Below are 19,971 nucleotides of genomic sequence, written 5' to 3'. Positions count from 1 at the left end.
ATGTAAAATGAATGGATTGAGATAGTGGAAACTCCCTTTAGCAAATTCATACACCATCCCAATGGTTTTAAACCCTTTAGGTGGACTGAACGAGTGCACCGTTTTTAGGGGGCCCACTTAGGGGGAAGAAACGGAACTGGGCTTAGGTCTGTGGATCTAGCTTTGGCCCATGTATCACGCTCGACACTGCCTATCCATTTACATGTCAACCTGCTAGAGTGGCCCTCCCATTCATCCTTAACCAAGTATTGACCAATTGACATGATCATCAACTACTCATTCCAGTTCAATAGCTAAGACTTACAGAGAACATTTAGGTTGAGGACAAATTGGTGTAAGTTGGCCCTAGACACTGATCTTGGGTCAGTTTTGCATTTCCCCCACAGATGGTTAAGGTTAGGATTGAGGGAGGGAAATTGATCCTAGATCTGAACCTGGGGAAACTTCACCCCGGAGCAGATTCATTACCACAAACTACCTTTGACTGCAGTGGCACAATGTCAATGCCATTTAACATGGGAAATGGTGGATAATTCTTGTATTGGAGTTGGATTAGAAAACAGAGAACAATACACTTAGACACATTATAGGGCTATGAATTGGAATGAAAGAGGAAACATAATTCAGGTCAGCTTTTAAAAAATCTTACATTTATTCTTTTAGATACATCATTAAGAGTTTAACCATACACATTTTGATGTGTCTTTTTTGAGTGAGATTTATCCATGGGAAAATCAATCAAACAATGTTTTGGTTGAATAAAAGTTGAGAATAATAGGGTTGTGTGTGCAATGTTTTATAATTATTTGAAAAAAATAAAATAAAAAAATAAAACAGAACCAGTACTAAACATGCCAGCAGTTTACAATCACATCAACTTCTCTTTCTCTAAAATCACACCTGTTCCAGGTGACATCTCATTTAGAGAAAAACATGTGATTAATAATGCCCTACAGTACACGGACAAATGTCCCAGAGAGGAAAACAGATCTCTCTCAATCTAATACATTTTGTGTTTGGGAGCAATGCACCTCTATCAGGTAACCACAGCTATGACTAGATGTTTTACTCCAATAATTGATGATGACTAACAGTGAGTCATTGTGCCCCGCCCCACCTCTATCTGATGAGCTGGAGGTAGACAATGCCAACTCAAACTTGGTTATATTTGTGAATCCTCAATGGCGAACATGCATAAAGATGGCAGAATTCAGATATGAGGACATTGTTTTAGCACTATTCATAGAGTTTTTAAACTACGGCACGCGACATGGTTCAATGCGGCAATAAATCAGCACAATCTACTATATATACATATTTTTTTATTGCCAACATCTTGGAGCTAAAATTGGGATGTATACTCTGCTAATGACGATACAAAAAAAGAGTAACGGAGAGCAATGTACAACACGCCAAACTTAGCAAATGAGGAAATTGAGGTAAGTGCATGGGATCTGCCATCTCTATGCACCTCCGCTATTCAACTTAAATTGCGAAACAAATCAGTAACAATGTTGCACTTTTGTTTCTGTCATCACATTTCTGAGAGATTGGTGTCACGGGCGGGATGTGAACACGGGTCTCCCACAAGAGAAACCAACGTCTTAACTGTTAGACCAAGAGGAAATTCCCTATTGGGCCGAGGGCTGACACTGATTTTGAAGTCGCAGGTGGTGCTACCTCATCACGTCACCATGAGCAACCATGACCGACTCATGTCCGCTACATTGGCAATGACAGTGTGTAACTAAATTGATGCCACCAAATATTCAATGTAAAATGTGTTGTCACAAAAACAATAAAAACAAAAACATGTCCAAAAGATCACAAACGGCACCAAACATTAGTACAGTAGATGTCAAATCACATCTGGACTCTATTGGATAGTTTTAATACTCCTGCCACCAGCCAGTGACAAGCCTGCCCAGCTGTAGCCAGCTTGCTCACAGTGTGTGAGATATGGGATTGTGGTGAGGGGATGGAGGGAGTGAGCGAGAGATTGAGAGGAGAGAGAAACGGTGACACACACAGCCATCTCCCCTGTAGGCCTAATCCAGCTGTCACACCTCAGCTCTCCTCTCCTCCTCGGTGACAGGATAAGCAGGCCCGCTCTTCCTCGTTCCGTTCGCACCCTCGCTCCCATTTCCCAGCCTGCCCGGCTCCCGGCACCCCACTCATCCATCTCCATAACGTCCTGACGGGAGCGAGCCATGGACAGCCCCAGAGGGAACGAGAGGGCAGCCCCCATCCATGATCCATGCCACAGCTGTGATTCTCCTACATTTCAGCCTTCTCTGAATTTTACATATATACAGCCAGGTCCAGAATTATTGATCAAGATTAGCAAAACATACTGTATAAAATAAATCATACAAATACTGAGCAATTTGTATGCAAGAAAAAAGGGAAATGACATTATTTTACACTAATACAATTGCTCAGAGAAATAGATTTTGTTTATCAAGTAATACAAAAATCTAAAGAATTATTGCCACCCCTGTTTTCAATACTCTAGCACCCTCCCCTTGCGAGGATAACGACACAGCCTTTTTCTACAGTGTTTTATGAGATTGGAGAACATATTGGGGTGAACTTAGACCATTCCTCCATACAGAATATTTCCAGATCCTTGATATCCTTTGTCTGCGCTTGTGGACTGCCCTCTTCAATTCAAAGCACAGGTTTTCAATGGGGTTCAAGTCCGGAGACTGAGATGGCCATTGCAAAATGTTGATTTTGTGGTCAATTAACCATTTCTTTGTGGATTTTGATTAGTGCTTGGGGTTATTATCTTGCTGGAAGACCAGGTTTTTGTAAAACATTTACATTTACATTTACATTTTAGTCATTTAGCAGACGCTCTTATCCAGAGCGACTTACAGGAGCAATTAGGGTTAAGTGCCTTGCTCAAGGGCACATTAACGTCATTTAGCAGACGCTCTTAGCCAGAGCGACTCACAAATTGGTGCGTTCACCCTATAGCCAGTGGGATAACCACTTTACAATTGGGGGGGGGGGGGGGGGTAGAAGGATTCCTTTATCCTATCCCAGGTATTCCTTAAAGAGGTGGGGTTTCAAATGTCTCCGGAAGGTGGTGACATTTCCCGGTACTTGGTAAAGTTCATGATGCCATTGACCTTAACAAGGGCCCCAAGACCAGTGGAAGCAAAATAGCCCATAACATCAAAGATCCACCACCATATTTTACAATAGGTGTGAGGTTATTTTCTGCATTCTTCTTTAGACGCCAAAACCACCACTGGTGTACATGGCCAGAGAGCTCTATTTTCATGTCATCTGACCATAGCACCACGAGTATATGTGTGTGGGGTTGCTCTCTACAGTGTTTTGAAATTAACTGAATTCAGCAATCTCTGTTTGGTGCTGTCAGCAGTTGTGGGCCTCTATTTTCTTTGCCAAGAATAAATGACCAAAAAGAGAAAGGACATTAATCTAAATAGGAGTCGTGCCTCAGCCTGTTCACTAGCATCCCCCCTGCCTCTCTTTGCATGCATGTCGCACGCACGCACACACAGTGAAATGTATATCTTTGGAAGATGTGAGTCTATCAAATACAACACATTAACCTATTACGCAGAGGTCAGTGAGTGAGAAACCATTTTGTTTGATATGATTGGTGAAAGCTTATGTTTCACAGAGCAATCAGGATCAATCGGGACAAAATTGGCTAAGTAGAACATACAACTATATCCTACAACGGATGGCAGGTGGCCTAGACTAGAGGTTAGAGACAGACGTGCAACCAGCTCGCAGGAGGTTTGAATACCAAATCCGACGGTGCAAAATGTGATGCCATCTCCTACTACTAAGAAGGTGTAACATTCAGTGGACCTATTGTTCACCTTCACTGCTTGAGGACGTCCCACAGCTGACTCGAGCAACAGTCCCCGCTACCAAACAAGACCCATTTGAATGTCTATCTCAAATGGAGCAAACCATGGACCTTAATGGGTAATGTTGGGTTCATTGAAGATGAAGCCCTGCTCAACAGAGCCTTGAAACCAAGCCATCATTCACCACTCCCAAGGTTCGCGCACATAGCGTACATATCTGTCTATCCATGCTGAAAACTAGGCTAAAGCAAGCTTATCATTGTGACACAATTAACATATAAATTGCCACAGGCAAACATAATGAGTAAATCGTTGGTGGGACTGAGGGTCAGTCCAGACACTCCAATCCGCTGCCTGGGACTAGTGAACAGAAGATCATTACAGTGTCTGAGTACCAAATGGCACCACATTCCCTATATAGTGAACTACACACGGGGGACAAAAGGGGGAAACACAAACACACAACTCTTCACGGATGAGCTGCAACTTAACAACACAAGTGTCTCATTATACTTAATCACCGCAAATTATATTAATTAAGAACACTAACTCAGTCCTGGACTGGAGAATCACGCATGTTGGCCTTGTGGAGAACTGAATAGAAATGAAGACCCTTCAGAAAAAACAGGCTGCGTTTACACAGGTAGCCCAATTCTAATCTTTTTTTACACTAATTGGTCTTTTGACCAATCACATCAGATCTTTTCACATCAGATCTTTTTCGGAGCTGATCTGATTGGTCAAAAGACCAATTAGTGAAAGAAATATCAGAATTGGGCTGCCTGTGTAAACGCAGCCTTAGGGTGGCAGATTCAACACTAGAAGACAGGCTTTATGACTGAAGTACCTCTTCGATTCTGTAGAATCATGAAGTTGACCATAGCCTTTTCATTCTTTTTGGGAAAGGCTATTGATGAACTGCCCCCACGCTGTACTGCAGCCTGGCTTTAGCCCACACTAGTTCAACTTGTAGCACACTATCTTGCAATGTGCAGACTCTGCACATCCTTCTTACATACTGCACTATAAAAGGGCTATTTATCAAATCAAGAACTTTGAATGAGGAGCAGTCAGGCAGACAACTGTGCCATAAAGATAGCTGTCATAGGTGTTAGAGGAGGATCCGGTGGTCTGCCGTCTTTCTCTCTGTCTCTTTCACTCTCACACACACTCACTCTAACTTTTCTTGCTGTTAGCAGTTTCTGCGTGCCGTGCCTCACCGACCCCACTATTAAAGCGCCACTCTGATGTTCAGTTGTTCACTCTTGGCACTCGGGAAGAGAGAGTGAGTAGAGCAATGGATGACTGGGAAGCTGTCAGATGAGGCTGAGGTTAATGCAGTGTGTGGCCTGAACCTCTGCGGTTATCTCAGTGTCTCATAATGTTTCTAAGGAGCAGGGCCTTTGCCTCATCTCTCCCATTTGGTAGGACTGAGTACAGTACAGTACAGTATGTTCCTTTGCTCTCAGACTGCTGCTTCATACATCTAACTTAACTCCGATCGATTACCTCCACTTACCCAGCTCGAGTGAAACACGCTGTTATAGCTGGTATGGTTCATTTAGCCTTTTTCTTTTCATTATGGTTGATGGAGTAACTGAAATCATTTGAAGGTGGTTTGATTGGCAACGCTTCAGAAGAAATGGGTTCCATTGCTACCAGGTCATAGTACAGCCAAATGGATGGTACAAATCAAAAGCTTTACATGCGCCATACTGTATTCTTAAATGCCTCTTTCAAACGATATTCAGAACACTCCGAACCTTACATACTGCACTATAAAAGGGCTATTTATCAAATCAAGAACTTTGAATGAGGAGCAGTCAGGCAGACAACTGTGCCATAAAGATAGCTGTCATAGGTGTTAGAGGAGGATCCGGTGGTCTGCCGTCTTTCTCTCTGTCTCTTTCACTCTCACACACACTCACTCTAACTTTTCTTGCTGTTAGCAGTTTCTGCGTGCCGTGCCTCACCGACCCCACTATTAAAGCGCCACTCTGATGTTCAGTTGTTCACTCTTGGCACTCGGGAAGAGAGAGTGAGTAGAGCAATGGATGACTGGGAAGCTGTCAGATGAGGCTGAGGTTAATGCAGTGTGTGGCCTGAACCTCTGCGGTTATCTCAGTGTCTCATAATGTTTCTAAGGAGCAGGGCCTTTGCCTCATCTCTCCCATTTGGTAGGACTGAGTACAGTACAGTACAGTATGTTCCTTTGCTCTCAGACTGCTGCTTCATACATCTAACTTAACTCCGATCGATTACCTCCACTTACCCAGCTCGAGTGAAACACGCTGTTATAGCTGGTATGGTTCATTTAGCCTTTTTCTTTTCATTATGGTTGATGGAGTAACTGAAATCATTTGAAGGTGGTTTGATTGGCAACGCTTCAGAAGAAATGGGTTCCATTGCTACCAGGTCATAGTACAGCCAAATGGATGGTACAAATCAAAAGCTTTACATGCGCCATACTGTATTCTTAAATGCCTCTTTCAAACGATATTCAGAACACTCCGAACCTGAAAAAATATCCTCCTGTTATTTAGAAACATAGAGGGATTTCAATTTGGACTTGAGAGAGCATCATTCTCTGTCATTATGTGTTCTATCGCCTGGCCTAATAGGCTAATGTATGGATCGCTTAGTCGAACACAGACTGATGGACGACCAGTTGACCACAAATATGAAACCCCAAATCTGAGAGCACTTGGTCCTCTCTGATATAACTCAGTAGGAATCAATAAGCGCCGGGGCATGCTAGCCATCTCTGTTGACAATTCAGATAAATCTGTAAACGAGATGACATAATCCCATTGCGCGGCTGCCCGTGGCACAGTAAATCTACTCAACTGCACGGCCGCGGCCAAAGGGTTTTTGGTGCAGGAACGAAACGGCACCCCTGATCGGAGCCTTCTGAGGACACAAGCCGTGTGTTGGCAGAGTATGAGTCTGATAAGGAGAATCATGTGGGATCGATCCACTTGTAATGGGTCCCATGTCTAAAAGACACCGGAGGTAGAGCGTAGAATACTGTAATTGTAGTGGTCAGGGGAATCAAGAACAGTGTGATATTAGTTCAGTCACATTTTCGGCCCTTATCATTTTGACTGACGTTTTACTGTGCTATTTTACCCTTTTTTGTCTGGGGAACTTTTGCAGGCAGTGGTGATTTGGGCTTTCTTTTTAGGTTTACGACTAACTCCTGAGGGTTCCTGGAGAGAGTTGGATATGGGCCATCTCTGCCTGGAGCTGGCTGTAGCGAGCTGACGGACACACCGCTAACAGGTAAATTCTCTAATCAAAGCACAACAGAAAGGTTGCACATTGCTGGAGGTGGTAGTGGCACACTTATGAATCCAGACAAGCTAACAGGCCAAGACTAGGGCTGTGTCTGAAATGCCACCAACTCTATTCCCTACTTGCCTGACGACTCAAACTGTGTCACTGTTCGGTACATACTTTAGTCGTTTGTGGTGATGTCAAAATGAGGGGTTTTGTACAAAACAAAGTCATCAGTGATTGGATCATCTCTAACCAATCAGAGTATCAAAGCTAAAGACAGATTTTCAAAACGCCGCTTTACCCACATGTTCTGGCTCTGGCCCAGCTCCATCGGTTTCTGTAACCAATCAGAACGGTTAGAATGTGTTTGTGTTCTAGAAATCGTCAGGGAGGTACCCAGATCCAGACTCATTGCGGAGAAGAAACTAACATATGTGGGCATGGCGTAGCGTTTGGCCGTAGCAAGGAGTCTGGGTAGCCAGGAAAATTCCCTACATAGTGTACTATTTTTCCCAGGGATCAACGTAACCATTCCATTGCTTCTTGGGGAGTTACACGATAAGGCACCTGGAAGCTAACTAAAGTTGATCTGTTCTCTTTTGTCACGTCTTGTGGTCACTGCTTAACCTACAGCAAACTACTACTCAACAACAGCTGAACCCAATCTGCAATATGCATCGCTTTTTTTCGAAGGGTCAACTATACGAAATGCGAAGCTGATCGATTCCTAAGATGTCTCCTGGTGAACTCTCCTCTTGAACTTTGATTTGGGTGCACTGAGGAGTAATGGGGGTGGCAGACTCTAAAGAGGTAAAACCCTAGGGCCAAAAACATTCCATTTCCTTTTAATAAAAAATTAATTAAAAATGGTCCCTGAGGAGGAGGGTAAGTGCCACCTACCCTGCATCCACTCCTCTGCCTCACCACGGCAATCCCCTATTCTTCATTTATGTTCCCTTCTTTTTAATTTCCAATCTACTCTGATCGATGCACACTGTCAAGAACAGGCTATTGGGTTGGAAGGTGTGAGAGCCAGACATAACAATCCAGTTTTATCACTCTGATATCAACGGCGAGCTGAGAGAGATTTGGTTTCATGGAAACCAATCGGCCAGGGAGAGCCGAGGCATTCTGAATCAGCAAATGATTTATCGCCATACTGGAAGTTATCACATGGTTAGACTTTTCTGTCTGGTTATCTTTTATTGTTTAGTATTTATTTACATGAAGGACAAGGGTGGCCCTCGAAGGCGAGGCCGGTATAAAGGAGATGGTAGTTTCCATGGCAACAGGCAGAGAAATTCTAAAGAAAGGCTGTAGTGTGAACGCCTCGTGAATCATCAGGTGGGCCCTCCCTAATCAACACACTACATTCACACAGACATGGTCTATCTATCCCCTTCTCTCTATGTCTCGTTGTCTCCCTCCGTATCTACCCGTCTCTCACACACATGCACTCACGTGACGCACAAACACATGCACACAAATGTAGAGCCACACATTCACACACACATACATGGACCTGATATCACATAGCTTCATACCCTCTACCTCCACACCTGAAGCTTAACACAGTTCATAACAGTTCGTAACAACTTACAGGTAATGTTCCCCACTGGTAATGTTTATCAGTGTGCAACCTAAATTTTAGGAAAAGGTTTACTGTGCTTTGATTATAATCTGCTGACCGTTTTGCATTGGAGAGCTGCCTCTGTTTGTTACTTGCCTTAGCCCCAGTGAGATCTAGTCACAGCAGCTGCTGAGTGTAACATTAGCAGAAAGAGGGGCCCAATGCCACCCTCCCACTGGAGGCCATTGCCACTGGACCGCTGTCTGAATGTCCCACTGACGAGTGGCAGCTATATCAAATGCTACAGCTAATTACCCCGTTGACTTGCATGTATATAGATGTGAGTACAGTAGAGAAGTGATGCTTTGTGAATAGCTTGCATTCTGAAGCAAGTGTCAGGGAGGGAGGGGACGTGCTCTCTGGCCATTCTATTCATTAAAACAAATAACCAAGCCTCTAAATGTCAATCACCACTGCCCATGAGCATTGATACAAATACAGGGTTAACTTCCAAATTGCCAGAAGATACTGACCCTACCGTTACGCTTGTTTACACTGAGCTGCACTGAGGTCGGAACGCAATCATGTTTACAATAATACACCGCGGAGCCAGCGCGAGATTTGGGTCAGAAAACGTACCTCAATGCAGTGATGGGATATGCCACCATACTCAAAATGTTATTTTTATTACATTTACATTTTAGTCATTTAGCAGACGCTCTTATCCAGAGCGACTTACAGTTAGTGCATACATTTTTCATACTGGCCCCCCGTGGGAAACGAACCCACAACCCTGGCGTTGCAAGCGCCATGCTCTACCAACTGAGCTACATCTCCATCGAGAAGATTGAAATACTGCTTGTTTTCCTGGAAAACTGCCCTTTTCATCCTCATGCTAGCTAGCAGTAGCCACAGCAGCCATTATGGAATGGCACGTCGCGTTCAACAACAAAGTATCTGATTGGCTGACACTGCCAGGACGAAAAGGGCGATGGAGAGGTCTCCAAATAACAATATCGCCTACATCACCTTCCATTGTGTGCCCGAGTTATGCACTACTGGAGTGATCCATGTTTGAATCTATACTGCTGATAACGGCCTTACGCCAAATTGGTAACTCATCATGCACTTAAATGAGGAGAGCTATCGACGTCGGCTATCCATTTTTTATTGGTTTCAACCTGACAAAGTTACATTACAGCCTCAAAGGAAATTAGAAAATAATTGACAGTCTTCTAATGCCCGGGGGTAAAACTCGGAATCTAATCAATGAGATGAGCTAGCATCATCTGTACCTAATAAAGGATGACATATATCAACATATGGATAAACTCATACAGGATGAAACAAAGTCCTGGGTGAACATAGGAACTCTGATGTAGAGTACATTGATCTAACCTGGTCCCAGAGCTGTACAGTACACGTGCCTCAGCCAACTCCTTCTGACTATAGATGTTGTTATGCCATATTAACAATGATAGTGAGAGGAGAGGAGTTAGCTAAAGCACATACAGACCTGGGTCCAGGGTACATATTCTCCATGACACGTTGGCCCCTGACCATTTTTTTGCTTATGTATACACTGCTCAAACAAAAAGGATTGACGACACCTCCATTTTTTCTTTTGGGAAATGGTCATTATTGATGGCTAATTAACTCCTCAGGGTCATCACTAAACCAATAATGCATATACAATGAAGGCTGATAAATAAAACTCAGAGCTACTGATGGCCATATGACCTTTGTGATGGGCGGCATTATCATGCACCATCACTCATTGACTTGTTTAACCCAATGGGAGCTAGCCTGGTCCCAGATCTGTTTGTGCTATCATACTTGGCATGACAAGGAGTTGGCATGATAGCACAAACAGATCTGGGACCAGGCTAACTCCCATTGGGTTAAACAAGTCAACAGAAAGTGTTTTGCTATGAAAACTCTTGTTGGATAAATTCAGGTAGGTCCCTTCCCGTTTGGTTCCATTTGCTTCTGTTGCTCCTATTGAATACACACACCCCATGCTAAACAGGAGCTGCTGCTCTGCATTCATCACTATCACTTTACAGAGGTTCAGTGGAGTATAATCAATTGATGACTAGAGGATGGAGGGTGGGTGTGTGAGTCACAGTGCTGATGCTCCTTTATGGCAGGACTGATATCACAGGGTGAATGGCGAAACGTATATTATGACATACTAGCAACAACAAAAAAACTGTGGGAGATTGACAGTTAATTATAATCCTACAGACTATGTGTTGGGACTTGGGAGACCTCTTTTGCCCCGTCCCTACTTCAAGCTGTCAAGTAGCAAACACCTGTCCCAGGAGATTGCCATCCTCATGGTCACCTTAAGCAGTTGGTTTCCTCCCAACACTTCAGCTGCTAACTCATTCAATCCGCTGACACAAACGATGGGGTGGTTTACAAAATGTGCAGCGAATAGAAGTCAGCCCGCACCAAAATAACTGAATCCTGGAATGGAAAACACTATGGCATTACACAAACAGTTTTAAGAGTTAATGCTTGGCAAGTCACGGGTAACAAATCCCGAACTCTACGATATTGCAGAGCGCTCAGCAACACGATTAAAGCCCCACTAACAGGATAAACACTGCGACAGAGAGGCAGAGGAGGAAGGAGGATTTGCACTCTGTTGAGGAACAAGTGTCTCTTTTTCACATGTCATTGACTCTAGACAGAATTATGCATGCAATCCCGCCCCTGACACCATTAGAAGTTGATTAAAAGGAGACTGCATGAATGGATAAAACAGATTTAGGCTTACAAAATTGGACTTGATTCCTTTTGTGTCTAGGCTTAGAGACGTGTTGACCTCTACACAATATTGGCCGTGGTATCAATCAAAATTGGACCCAATCAAATCAAATGGACCCAATTCATCAGCTTGCATCCCTGAAATGACTCCCAACGCTTTGATTGAATGTAAAGGTAAGCGGCTAGGGGTTAGAAGATGATTGAATGTAAAGGTAAGCAGGCTAGGGGTTAGAAGATGGAGAGAGAAGAAGATTACCGGAGTGTTTTGCGGACCATATCCTCATCGGTGATGCCGTAGTAGGTAAGGGTCTCGCTCCAGACGGGGTTGAGGGTGTTGCGCAGGGTCTTGGTGCGAAGCTTATTTGCCTGACACACAGAGAGAGAGAGAGTGAGAGAGTGAGAGAGAGAGAGAGAGAGAGAGAGAGCGCAAGAGCAAACAAAGAGAGAGAAAGCAATTGAGAGGGAGAAAGAAATTGGGATTAGGTATTGACCTTCGACCTCCACTCCATCATAGGCTGACAATGACGCAATAGAAGTCATTATTATGTTACAGAAGTCGGGTCTTCCGTGCAGAACCTGTGGTCGAGTGGTAACACTCCTGGCTCTAACACATAATATACGACCCCAGATAGGGCTGTGGTGGTCATTACATTTTGTCAGCCGGTTATTGTCATGAAAATGATACCGGTCTCATCATAATTGACCGTGAATTAACATAAACACGTTTGGAGCATCTACATTTAAAAAAAAGTATAATAACTCCATTTAATCTACACCATCACAAAAAACAATGTGTCACATGCGCCGAATACAACAGGTGTAGACCTTACCGTGAAATGCTTACTTACAAGCCCTTAACCAACAATGCAGTTTTACGAAAAATAAGAGTTAAGAAAATATTTACTAAAAAAACTCATATTAAAAAAAAATAAAAGAGCAACAATAAAATAACAATAACGAGGCTATATACAGGCGGTGCCGGTAATGAGTCAATGTGTGGGGTACAGGTTAGTCGAGGTAATTGGCTTGCGAAAGTATTCACCCCCTTGGCATTTTTCCTATTTTGTTGCCTTACAACCTGGAATTAAAATGGATTTTTTGGGGGTTTGTATCATTTCATTTACACAACATGCCTACCACTTTGAAAATGCAAAATATTTTTTCTTGCAAAACAAACAAGAAGAAAAAAAAAAAAAATGTGAGCGTACATAACTATTCAACCCCCCAAAGTCAATACTTTGTAGAGCCACCTTTTGCAGCAATTACAGCTGCAAGTCTCTTGGGGTATGTCTCTATTAGTTTGGCACATCTAGCCACTGGGATTTTTGCCCATTCTTCAAGGCAAAATTGCTCCAGCTCCTTCAAGTTGGATGGGTTCCGCTGGTGTACAGCAATCTTTAAGTCATACCACAGATTCTCAATTGGATTGAGGTCTGGGCTTTGACTAGGCCATTCCAAGACATTTAAATGTTTCCCCTTGAGTGTTGCTTTAGCAGTATGCTTAGGGTCATTGTCCTGCTGGATGGTGAACCTCCGTCCCAGTCTCAAATCTCTGGAAGGCTGAAACAGGTTTCCCTCAAGAATTTCCCTGTATTTAGCGCCATCCATCATTCCTTCAATTCTGACCAGTTTCCCAGTCCCTGCCGATGAAAAACATCCCCACAGCATGATGCTGCCACCACCATGCTTCACTGTGGGGATGGTGTTCTTGGGGTGATGAGAGGTGTTGGGTTTGCGCCAGATATAGCGTTTTCCTTGATGGCCAAAAAGCTCAATTTTAGTCTCATCTGACTAGAGTACCTTCTTCCATATGTTTGGGGAGTCTCCCACATGCCTTTTGGCACTTTGTCCCTGACCTGTTTGGAGAGCTCCTTGGTCTTCATGGTGCCGCTTGCTTGGTGGTGCCCCTTGCTTAGTGGTGTTGCAGACTCTGGGGCCTTTCAGAACAGGTGTATATATACTGAGATCATGTGACAGATCATGTGACACTTAGATTGCACACAGGTGGACTTTATTTAACTAATTATGTGACTTCTGAAGGTAATTGGTTGCACCAGATCTTATTTAGGGGCTTCATAGCAAAGGGGGTGAATACATATGCACGCACAACATTTCCGTTATTTATTTTTTAGAATTTTATGAAACAAGTTAGTTTTTTTATTTCACTTCACCAATTTGGACTATTTTGTGTATGTCCATTACATGAAATCCAAATAAAAATCCATTTAAATTACAGGTTGTAATGCAACAAAATAGGAAAAATGTAAAGGGGGATGAATACTTTTGCAAGGCACTGTATATGTAGGTAGGGGCAAAGTGACTATGCATAGATAATAAACAGCAAGTAGTAGCAGCGTAGAAAAAGGGGGGGGAGGGGTCAATGCAAATAGTACAGGTAGCCATTTCATTAGCTGTTCAGTATGGGGGTAGAAGCTGTTAAAAAGCCTTTTGGACCTAGACTTGGCGCTCCGGTACCGCTTGACATGCGGTAGCAGAGAGAACAGGCTATGACTAGGGTGGCTGGAGTCTTTGGCAATTGATAAGGGGGTTCCTCTGACACCGCCTGGCATAAAGGTCCTGGATGGCAGGAAGCTTGGCCCCAGTGATGTACTGGGCCGTACGCACTACCCTCTGTAGCGCCTTGCGGTCAGAGGCCGAGCAGTTGCTATACCAGGTGGTGATGCAACCAGTCAGGATGCTCTCGATGGTGCAGCTGTAGAACGTTTTGAGGATCTGAGGACACATGCCAAATCTTTTCAGTCTCCTGAGGGGGAATAGGCATTGTCGTGCCCTCTTCACGACTGTCTTGGTGTGTTTGGACCATGATAGCTGGTTGGTGATGTGGACACCAAGGAACTTGAAGCTCTCAATCTGCTCCACTACAGCCCCGTCGATGAGAATGTGGGCGTGCTCGGCCCTCCTTTTCCTGTAGTCCACGATCATCTCCTTTGCCTTGATCACGTTGAGGAAGAGGTTGTTGTCCTGGCACCACACTGCCAGGTCTCTGACTTCCTCCCTATAGGCGGTCTCATCTTTGTCAGTGATCAGGCCTACCACCGTTGTGTCATCGGCAAACTCAATGATGGTGTTGGAGTCATGCTTGGCCACCCAGTCATGGGTGAACAGGGAGTACAGGAGTGGACTAAACACGTACCCCTGAGGGGCCCCCATGTTGAGGATCAGCGTGGCAGATGTGTTGTTGCCTACCTTTACCACCTGGGGGCGGCCCGTCAGGAAGTCCAGGATCCAGTTGCAGAGGGAGGTGTTTAGTCCCAGGGTCCTTAGCTTAGTGATAAGCTTTGAGGGCACTATGGTGTTGAACGTAGAGCTGTAGTCAATAGTTTCATCAGCTGTCTGGGTGGCTGGTCTCAGATGATCCCGCAGGTGAAGAAGCCGGATGTGGAGGTCCTGGGCCGGCGTGGTTACAAATGTGAGGCCAGTTGGACGTACTGCCATAAGGTGGCTTATGGTAGAGAAATGAAAATTAAATTATCTGGCAACAGCTCTGGTGGACATTCCTGTAGTCAGCATGCCAATTGCACACTCCCTCAAAACATGAGACATCTGTGGCTTTGTGTTGTGTGAAAAAACTGCACATTTTCGAGTGGCCTTTTATTGTCCCTAGCACAAGGTGCACCTGTGTAATGATCATGCTGTTTAATCAGCTTCTTGATATGCCACACCTGTCAGGTGGATGGATTATTTTGGCAAAGGAGAAATGCTCACTAACAGGGATGTAAACAAATGTGTGCACAACATTTGAAAGAAAAAAGCCTTTTGTGCGTATAGAACATTTTTGGGGTCTTATTTCAGCTCGTGAAACATGGGACCAACACTTTACATGTTGCATTTCTATTTTTGTTCAGTAGTAAGAAGAATATAATTGAACTTTGCTGAATAAAATAGAAACAATATTTTCCCCATTCCGGAGCGAGTGCAAATATGAAGTGGCTATGTTTAGCGTAAAAGTGATCATTTGAACCAGGTCCTATATGCTAGATTTAGAGTTATTTGGCAACTTTAGTTGTGAAAGATAAAAATCTTAGAATGTCATAGAAATCAAAACATATATGGGCTGCATAATGCAACTATAGGATTTGAAAAAATTGTGCTCTGTTCTTTGCCTCAGGCTGCACACAAGCTGTTATCTCACCAAGTGATCATATTTTTACCCAGCAGACTTTTCTCAATTTAATCTTGTCTTTACTAATATGTAAAATTAGTTTAGATTTAGAATGGCCCATTATCAAATGTGCAGGAACAGGGGCAGGGGGAAAATACATGTCATACATAAGCACTCGAATAGCAAATGGAGGCTGCTTCCAGTGGTTTGTTTTTCCAATCATGCCGGGTAGGCTACTCTGGTTTTATAGTGGAGCATGTGCTTAATATTATTAGCTGAGAAAATCAATATATTAGCAGCTGGGATCCTCCTCTTTTAGTGGTAACCATCAAAACTCTGCTTTCACACAGGATTACATATAGAAATGTCTGGGCTTATAAGAACACTAATTTCACTCCACATATCAATCACTGTTTGAGGAGCATGCAGCCTCTCGCTGCGAGACAGGTGATATTCCGCCCAATCTCTGTATGCCATGGGATCTCCAACCCTGTTCCTGAAGCTACCCAGTGCTTAATATGGAAAACCAAGTGAAATCTGTCCGGGAACATCGATAGTAACATGTTTTCACAACGAAACATTAAACTGTTGACAGCCCCTCTCTCTGCGCGCTGGAGAAAGGTACATCGATAGTAACATGTTTTCACAACGAAACATTAAACTGTTGACAGCCCCTCTCTCTGCGCGCTGGAGAAAGGTATGAAGGCAAGAGAAGAGGAAATGGAAACACATGGTGGTGAGATATTCTGTAGCTAATGTGTCTGTCTATTAATTATGAAAATATAAAAAATGCCCTATTACTAGGCTATTCTCTCCCAGACTCATGGAAAGAAAGTTTGGAGCGTAGCCTAAGGTAACAGTCCATCCAGTATGCATAATAATACAGTTCACACTCAAAGGCGATTATTAGAATTTGTTTCGTTTTGGAGTATAGACTAGACCAATTATATACCAAAGACATCTTCAATCTATGTTGTTGCTGTTCTTTCTGCCGTGGGTAATATGCGGTAGGCTATGCATTGTATAACGACACAATCATTATTTTAATTCCGTGTTTTTAGGGGGCCTTGGGCTCATATACACTCGCCCGCCAGTTTATTAGGTACCGGGTTGGACAGCCTGAATTCTTCGGGGTATTCTACAAGGTGTCGGAAATGTTCCACAGGGATGTTGGTCCATGCTGACGCGATGGCATCACGCAGTTGCTGCAGATTGGACGGCGGTACATTATTGGACGGCGGTACAGATTGCGGCAGGTAGCTTAGTGGGTAAGAGCGTTGTGCCAGTAACCGAAAGGTCGCTGGTTCTAATCCCCGAGCCGACTAGGTGAAAAAATTCTGTCGATGTGCCCTTGAGCAAGGCACTTAACCCTAATTGCTCCTGTAAGTCGCTCTGGATAAGAGCGTCTGCTAAATGTAAATGTTATGTTTAATGTTACATTCATGCTGCGAACAGCCCATTCCATCTCATCCCAAATATGCTCTATTGGGTTGAAGTCTGGGGACTCAAGTAAACTGAACTCGCTGTCATGTTCCAAGCAATGTTTTTCCACTCCTCAATTGTCCAATGTTGGCGATCCTGTGCCCACTGGAGCTGCTTCTTCTTGTTTTTAGCTGATAGGAGTGGAACCCTGTGTGGTCGTCCGCTGCAATAGCCCATCCGTGACAAGGATCGACGAGTTGTGAATTCCGAAATGCCATTCTGCATACCACTGTTGTACTTTCGATTGCATTTGCATTGGTATCAGAGTGGTTAGAGGGACAATAGAGCGTTGAGTATCAGGCCATTAGTGACCTGATGGTCGTTAGCGAGTTGGGTACTACCAACAAATGTGCATAAAAGGAGATTACCGTGACTCAACGGTCATGTGGAATTTGACGTGGCGGTAATACGGTCACCCCCGAGACAAGGTTTCAATCCTCACGTCCCACCCTTCCTACTATGTCTGCTCCACCACCATCTTCCGATCAATTTCTAATCTGTAATTCAGATGTAATCTGGAGATTGAAATGCGTCTCGTCCCATCTCATCCATATCAATCTCTTCTCAGGTTAAACCAGAGGTGTGAACAATGTCCCTGTGTACTGTATATGACACGTTCTCAATTCTTGGGTGATTTCGTCAACACCAGAATGCCACAGTAGTGACACACAAGGACAACGCTGTGCGTTTTTCAGACGTAAAATGCAAAAGGAAGATTGCAATTAAATGAAACAATAGGCATATCAATGCATGCTGGGAGCTTAATAAGTAGGCAATTATTAATTCCAGTGGGTTCGATAAACAAATGTTTGAACAAGAAGCTTCCGTTTTGTATTAATCTATCTCGCGGCTGTGGTGCTTTGTTTGTGCATCACAAGTGGTGATCTATAACTGATTACCATCTGATGTGAGAGACACATTTAATCACAAACGACATCCAGCAATATATCAACCTGGCTGCCTGCCAGTGACTTGAATATTTCTCAAATTAAACAAATCTACCAATATCAATCAATGCATGCTGACTGTATTAGCTAGTTATCACCAGTGACTTAGAATCACTGCATTTAACTTAAGGTAGGTAAGACAACCACAAATCACATACATAATGTACATATAAGGTATACATGGTTTTGGTTATCACTAGAATCACAGATATGCAAAGTAGTGCTATTGTATGGCTGCTGACTGGAGTCGATGCAGTAACAATAGAATTCCACAGTGATGAATCACACATTCAATGGCTTTACATAAGCCATTAAATGAGGAAGTATCTATATTTACGGTTGCATCTGCAGCATCAGCCTCTGGTCACTAATCTTTTGCAATAAGAATGAGGTTGGATATTTGATTAAAATAGAGAGTTCTATATGCCCCTTCCCTTTCATCCCTACCATTTATCTGACATGCACGCAAAAAGAGCTGTCACATAACTGTAGTAGTATTGTAACGATGCTGGAACGCTTATATAACAATGTGTCTAAGAATCGAATCAAATTTTATTGGCCACATGCGCCGAACACAACAGGTGTAGACATTACAGTGAAATGCTTACTTACAGCCCTTAACCAACAATGCATTTATTTATAAATAAAAAAGTGTTGAGAAAAAAAGAGCAGAAGTAAAATAAAATAACAGTAGGGAGGCTATATATACAGGGGGGTACCGGTGCAGAGTCAATGTGCGGGGGCACCGGCTAGTTGAGGTAGTTGAGGTAATATGTACATGTGGGTAGAGTTAAAGTGACTATGCATAAATAATTACCAGAGTAGCAGCAGCGTAAAAAGATGGGGTGGGGGGGGCAGTGCAAATAGTCCGAGTAGCCATGATTAGCTGTTCAGGAGTCTTATGGCTTGGGGGAAGAAGCTGTTGAGAAGTCTTTTGGACCTAGACTTGGCACTCCGGTACCGCTTGCCGTGCGGTCTATGTCTATGACTAGGGTGGCTGGAGTATTTGACAATTTTGAGGGCCTTCCTCTGACACCGCCTGGTATAGAGGTCCTGGATGGCAGGAAGCTTGGCCCCAGTGATGTACTGGGCTGTACGCACTACCCTCTGTAGTGCCTTGCGGTCGGAGGCCGAACAGTTGCCATACCAGGTGGTGATGCAACTAGTCAGGATGCTCTTGATGGTGCAGTGTCACGAACGTTGGGAGACGGGTCAGCGTGGTATGCGAACATGTTTATTAAACTCAATAAACAAAACAAGAAATAATGTAACGTGAAGTCCTCAGGCTAAACACATACAAGCCTAACATGGAACACAAACAAGATCCCACAACCCAGGCAGGAAAACTGGCTGCCTAAGTATGATCCCCAATCAGAGACAACGAGCGACAGCTGCCTCTGATTGGGAACCACACCCGGCCAAACATAGAAATACTACCACTAGATATTCACACCCTGACTCACCAACTAGCCAACTCTATGTCAGGGCATGACATGCAGCTGTAGAATTTTTTGAGGATCTGAGGACCCATGCCAAATCTTTTCAGTCTCCTGAGGGGGAATAGGCTTTGTCGTGCCCTCTTCACGACTGTCTTGGTGTGTTTGGACCATGATAGTTTGTTGGTGATGTGGACACCAAGGAACTTGAAGCTCTCAACCTGTTCCACTACAGCCCTGTCGATGAGAATGGGGGCATGCTCAGTCCTTTTTCCCCCCCCTGTAGTCCACAATCATCTCCTTTGTCTTGGTCACGTTGAGGGAGAGGTTGTTATCCTGGCACCACATGGCCAGGTCTCTGACCTCCTCCCTATAGGCTGTCTCATCGTTGTCGGTGATCAGGCTTACCACTGTTGTGTCGTCGGCAAACTTAATGATGGTGTTGGAGTCGTGCCTGGCCATGCAGTCATGGGTGAACAGGGAGTACAGGAGGGGACTGAGCAGG

At 43.8% G+C, this 19,971-nt stretch overlaps 1 protein-coding gene across 1 annotated transcript in view; it reads right to left on the bottom strand.

Annotated features, from left to right (window-relative positions):
* Window positions 1-19,971, bottom strand: part of doc2b (double C2-like domains, beta) — a 324,284-nt gene that overhangs the window by 68,319 nt on the left and 235,994 nt on the right. The window contains exon 12 of the mRNA XM_084178089.1: window positions 11,735-11,844. Coding sequence (XP_084034215.1) covers window positions 11,735-11,844 — 110 coding nt within the window. The remainder of the gene's footprint in view (window positions 1-11,734; window positions 11,845-19,971) is intronic.

The sequence above is a fragment of the Coregonus lavaretus genome, assembly GCF_964263955.1.
Source record: "Coregonus lavaretus genome assembly, chromosome: 15".
Taxonomy (NCBI): domain Eukaryota; kingdom Metazoa; phylum Chordata; class Actinopteri; order Salmoniformes; family Salmonidae; genus Coregonus; species Coregonus lavaretus.
This window is presented reverse-complemented; position numbering and strand designations above follow the sequence as displayed.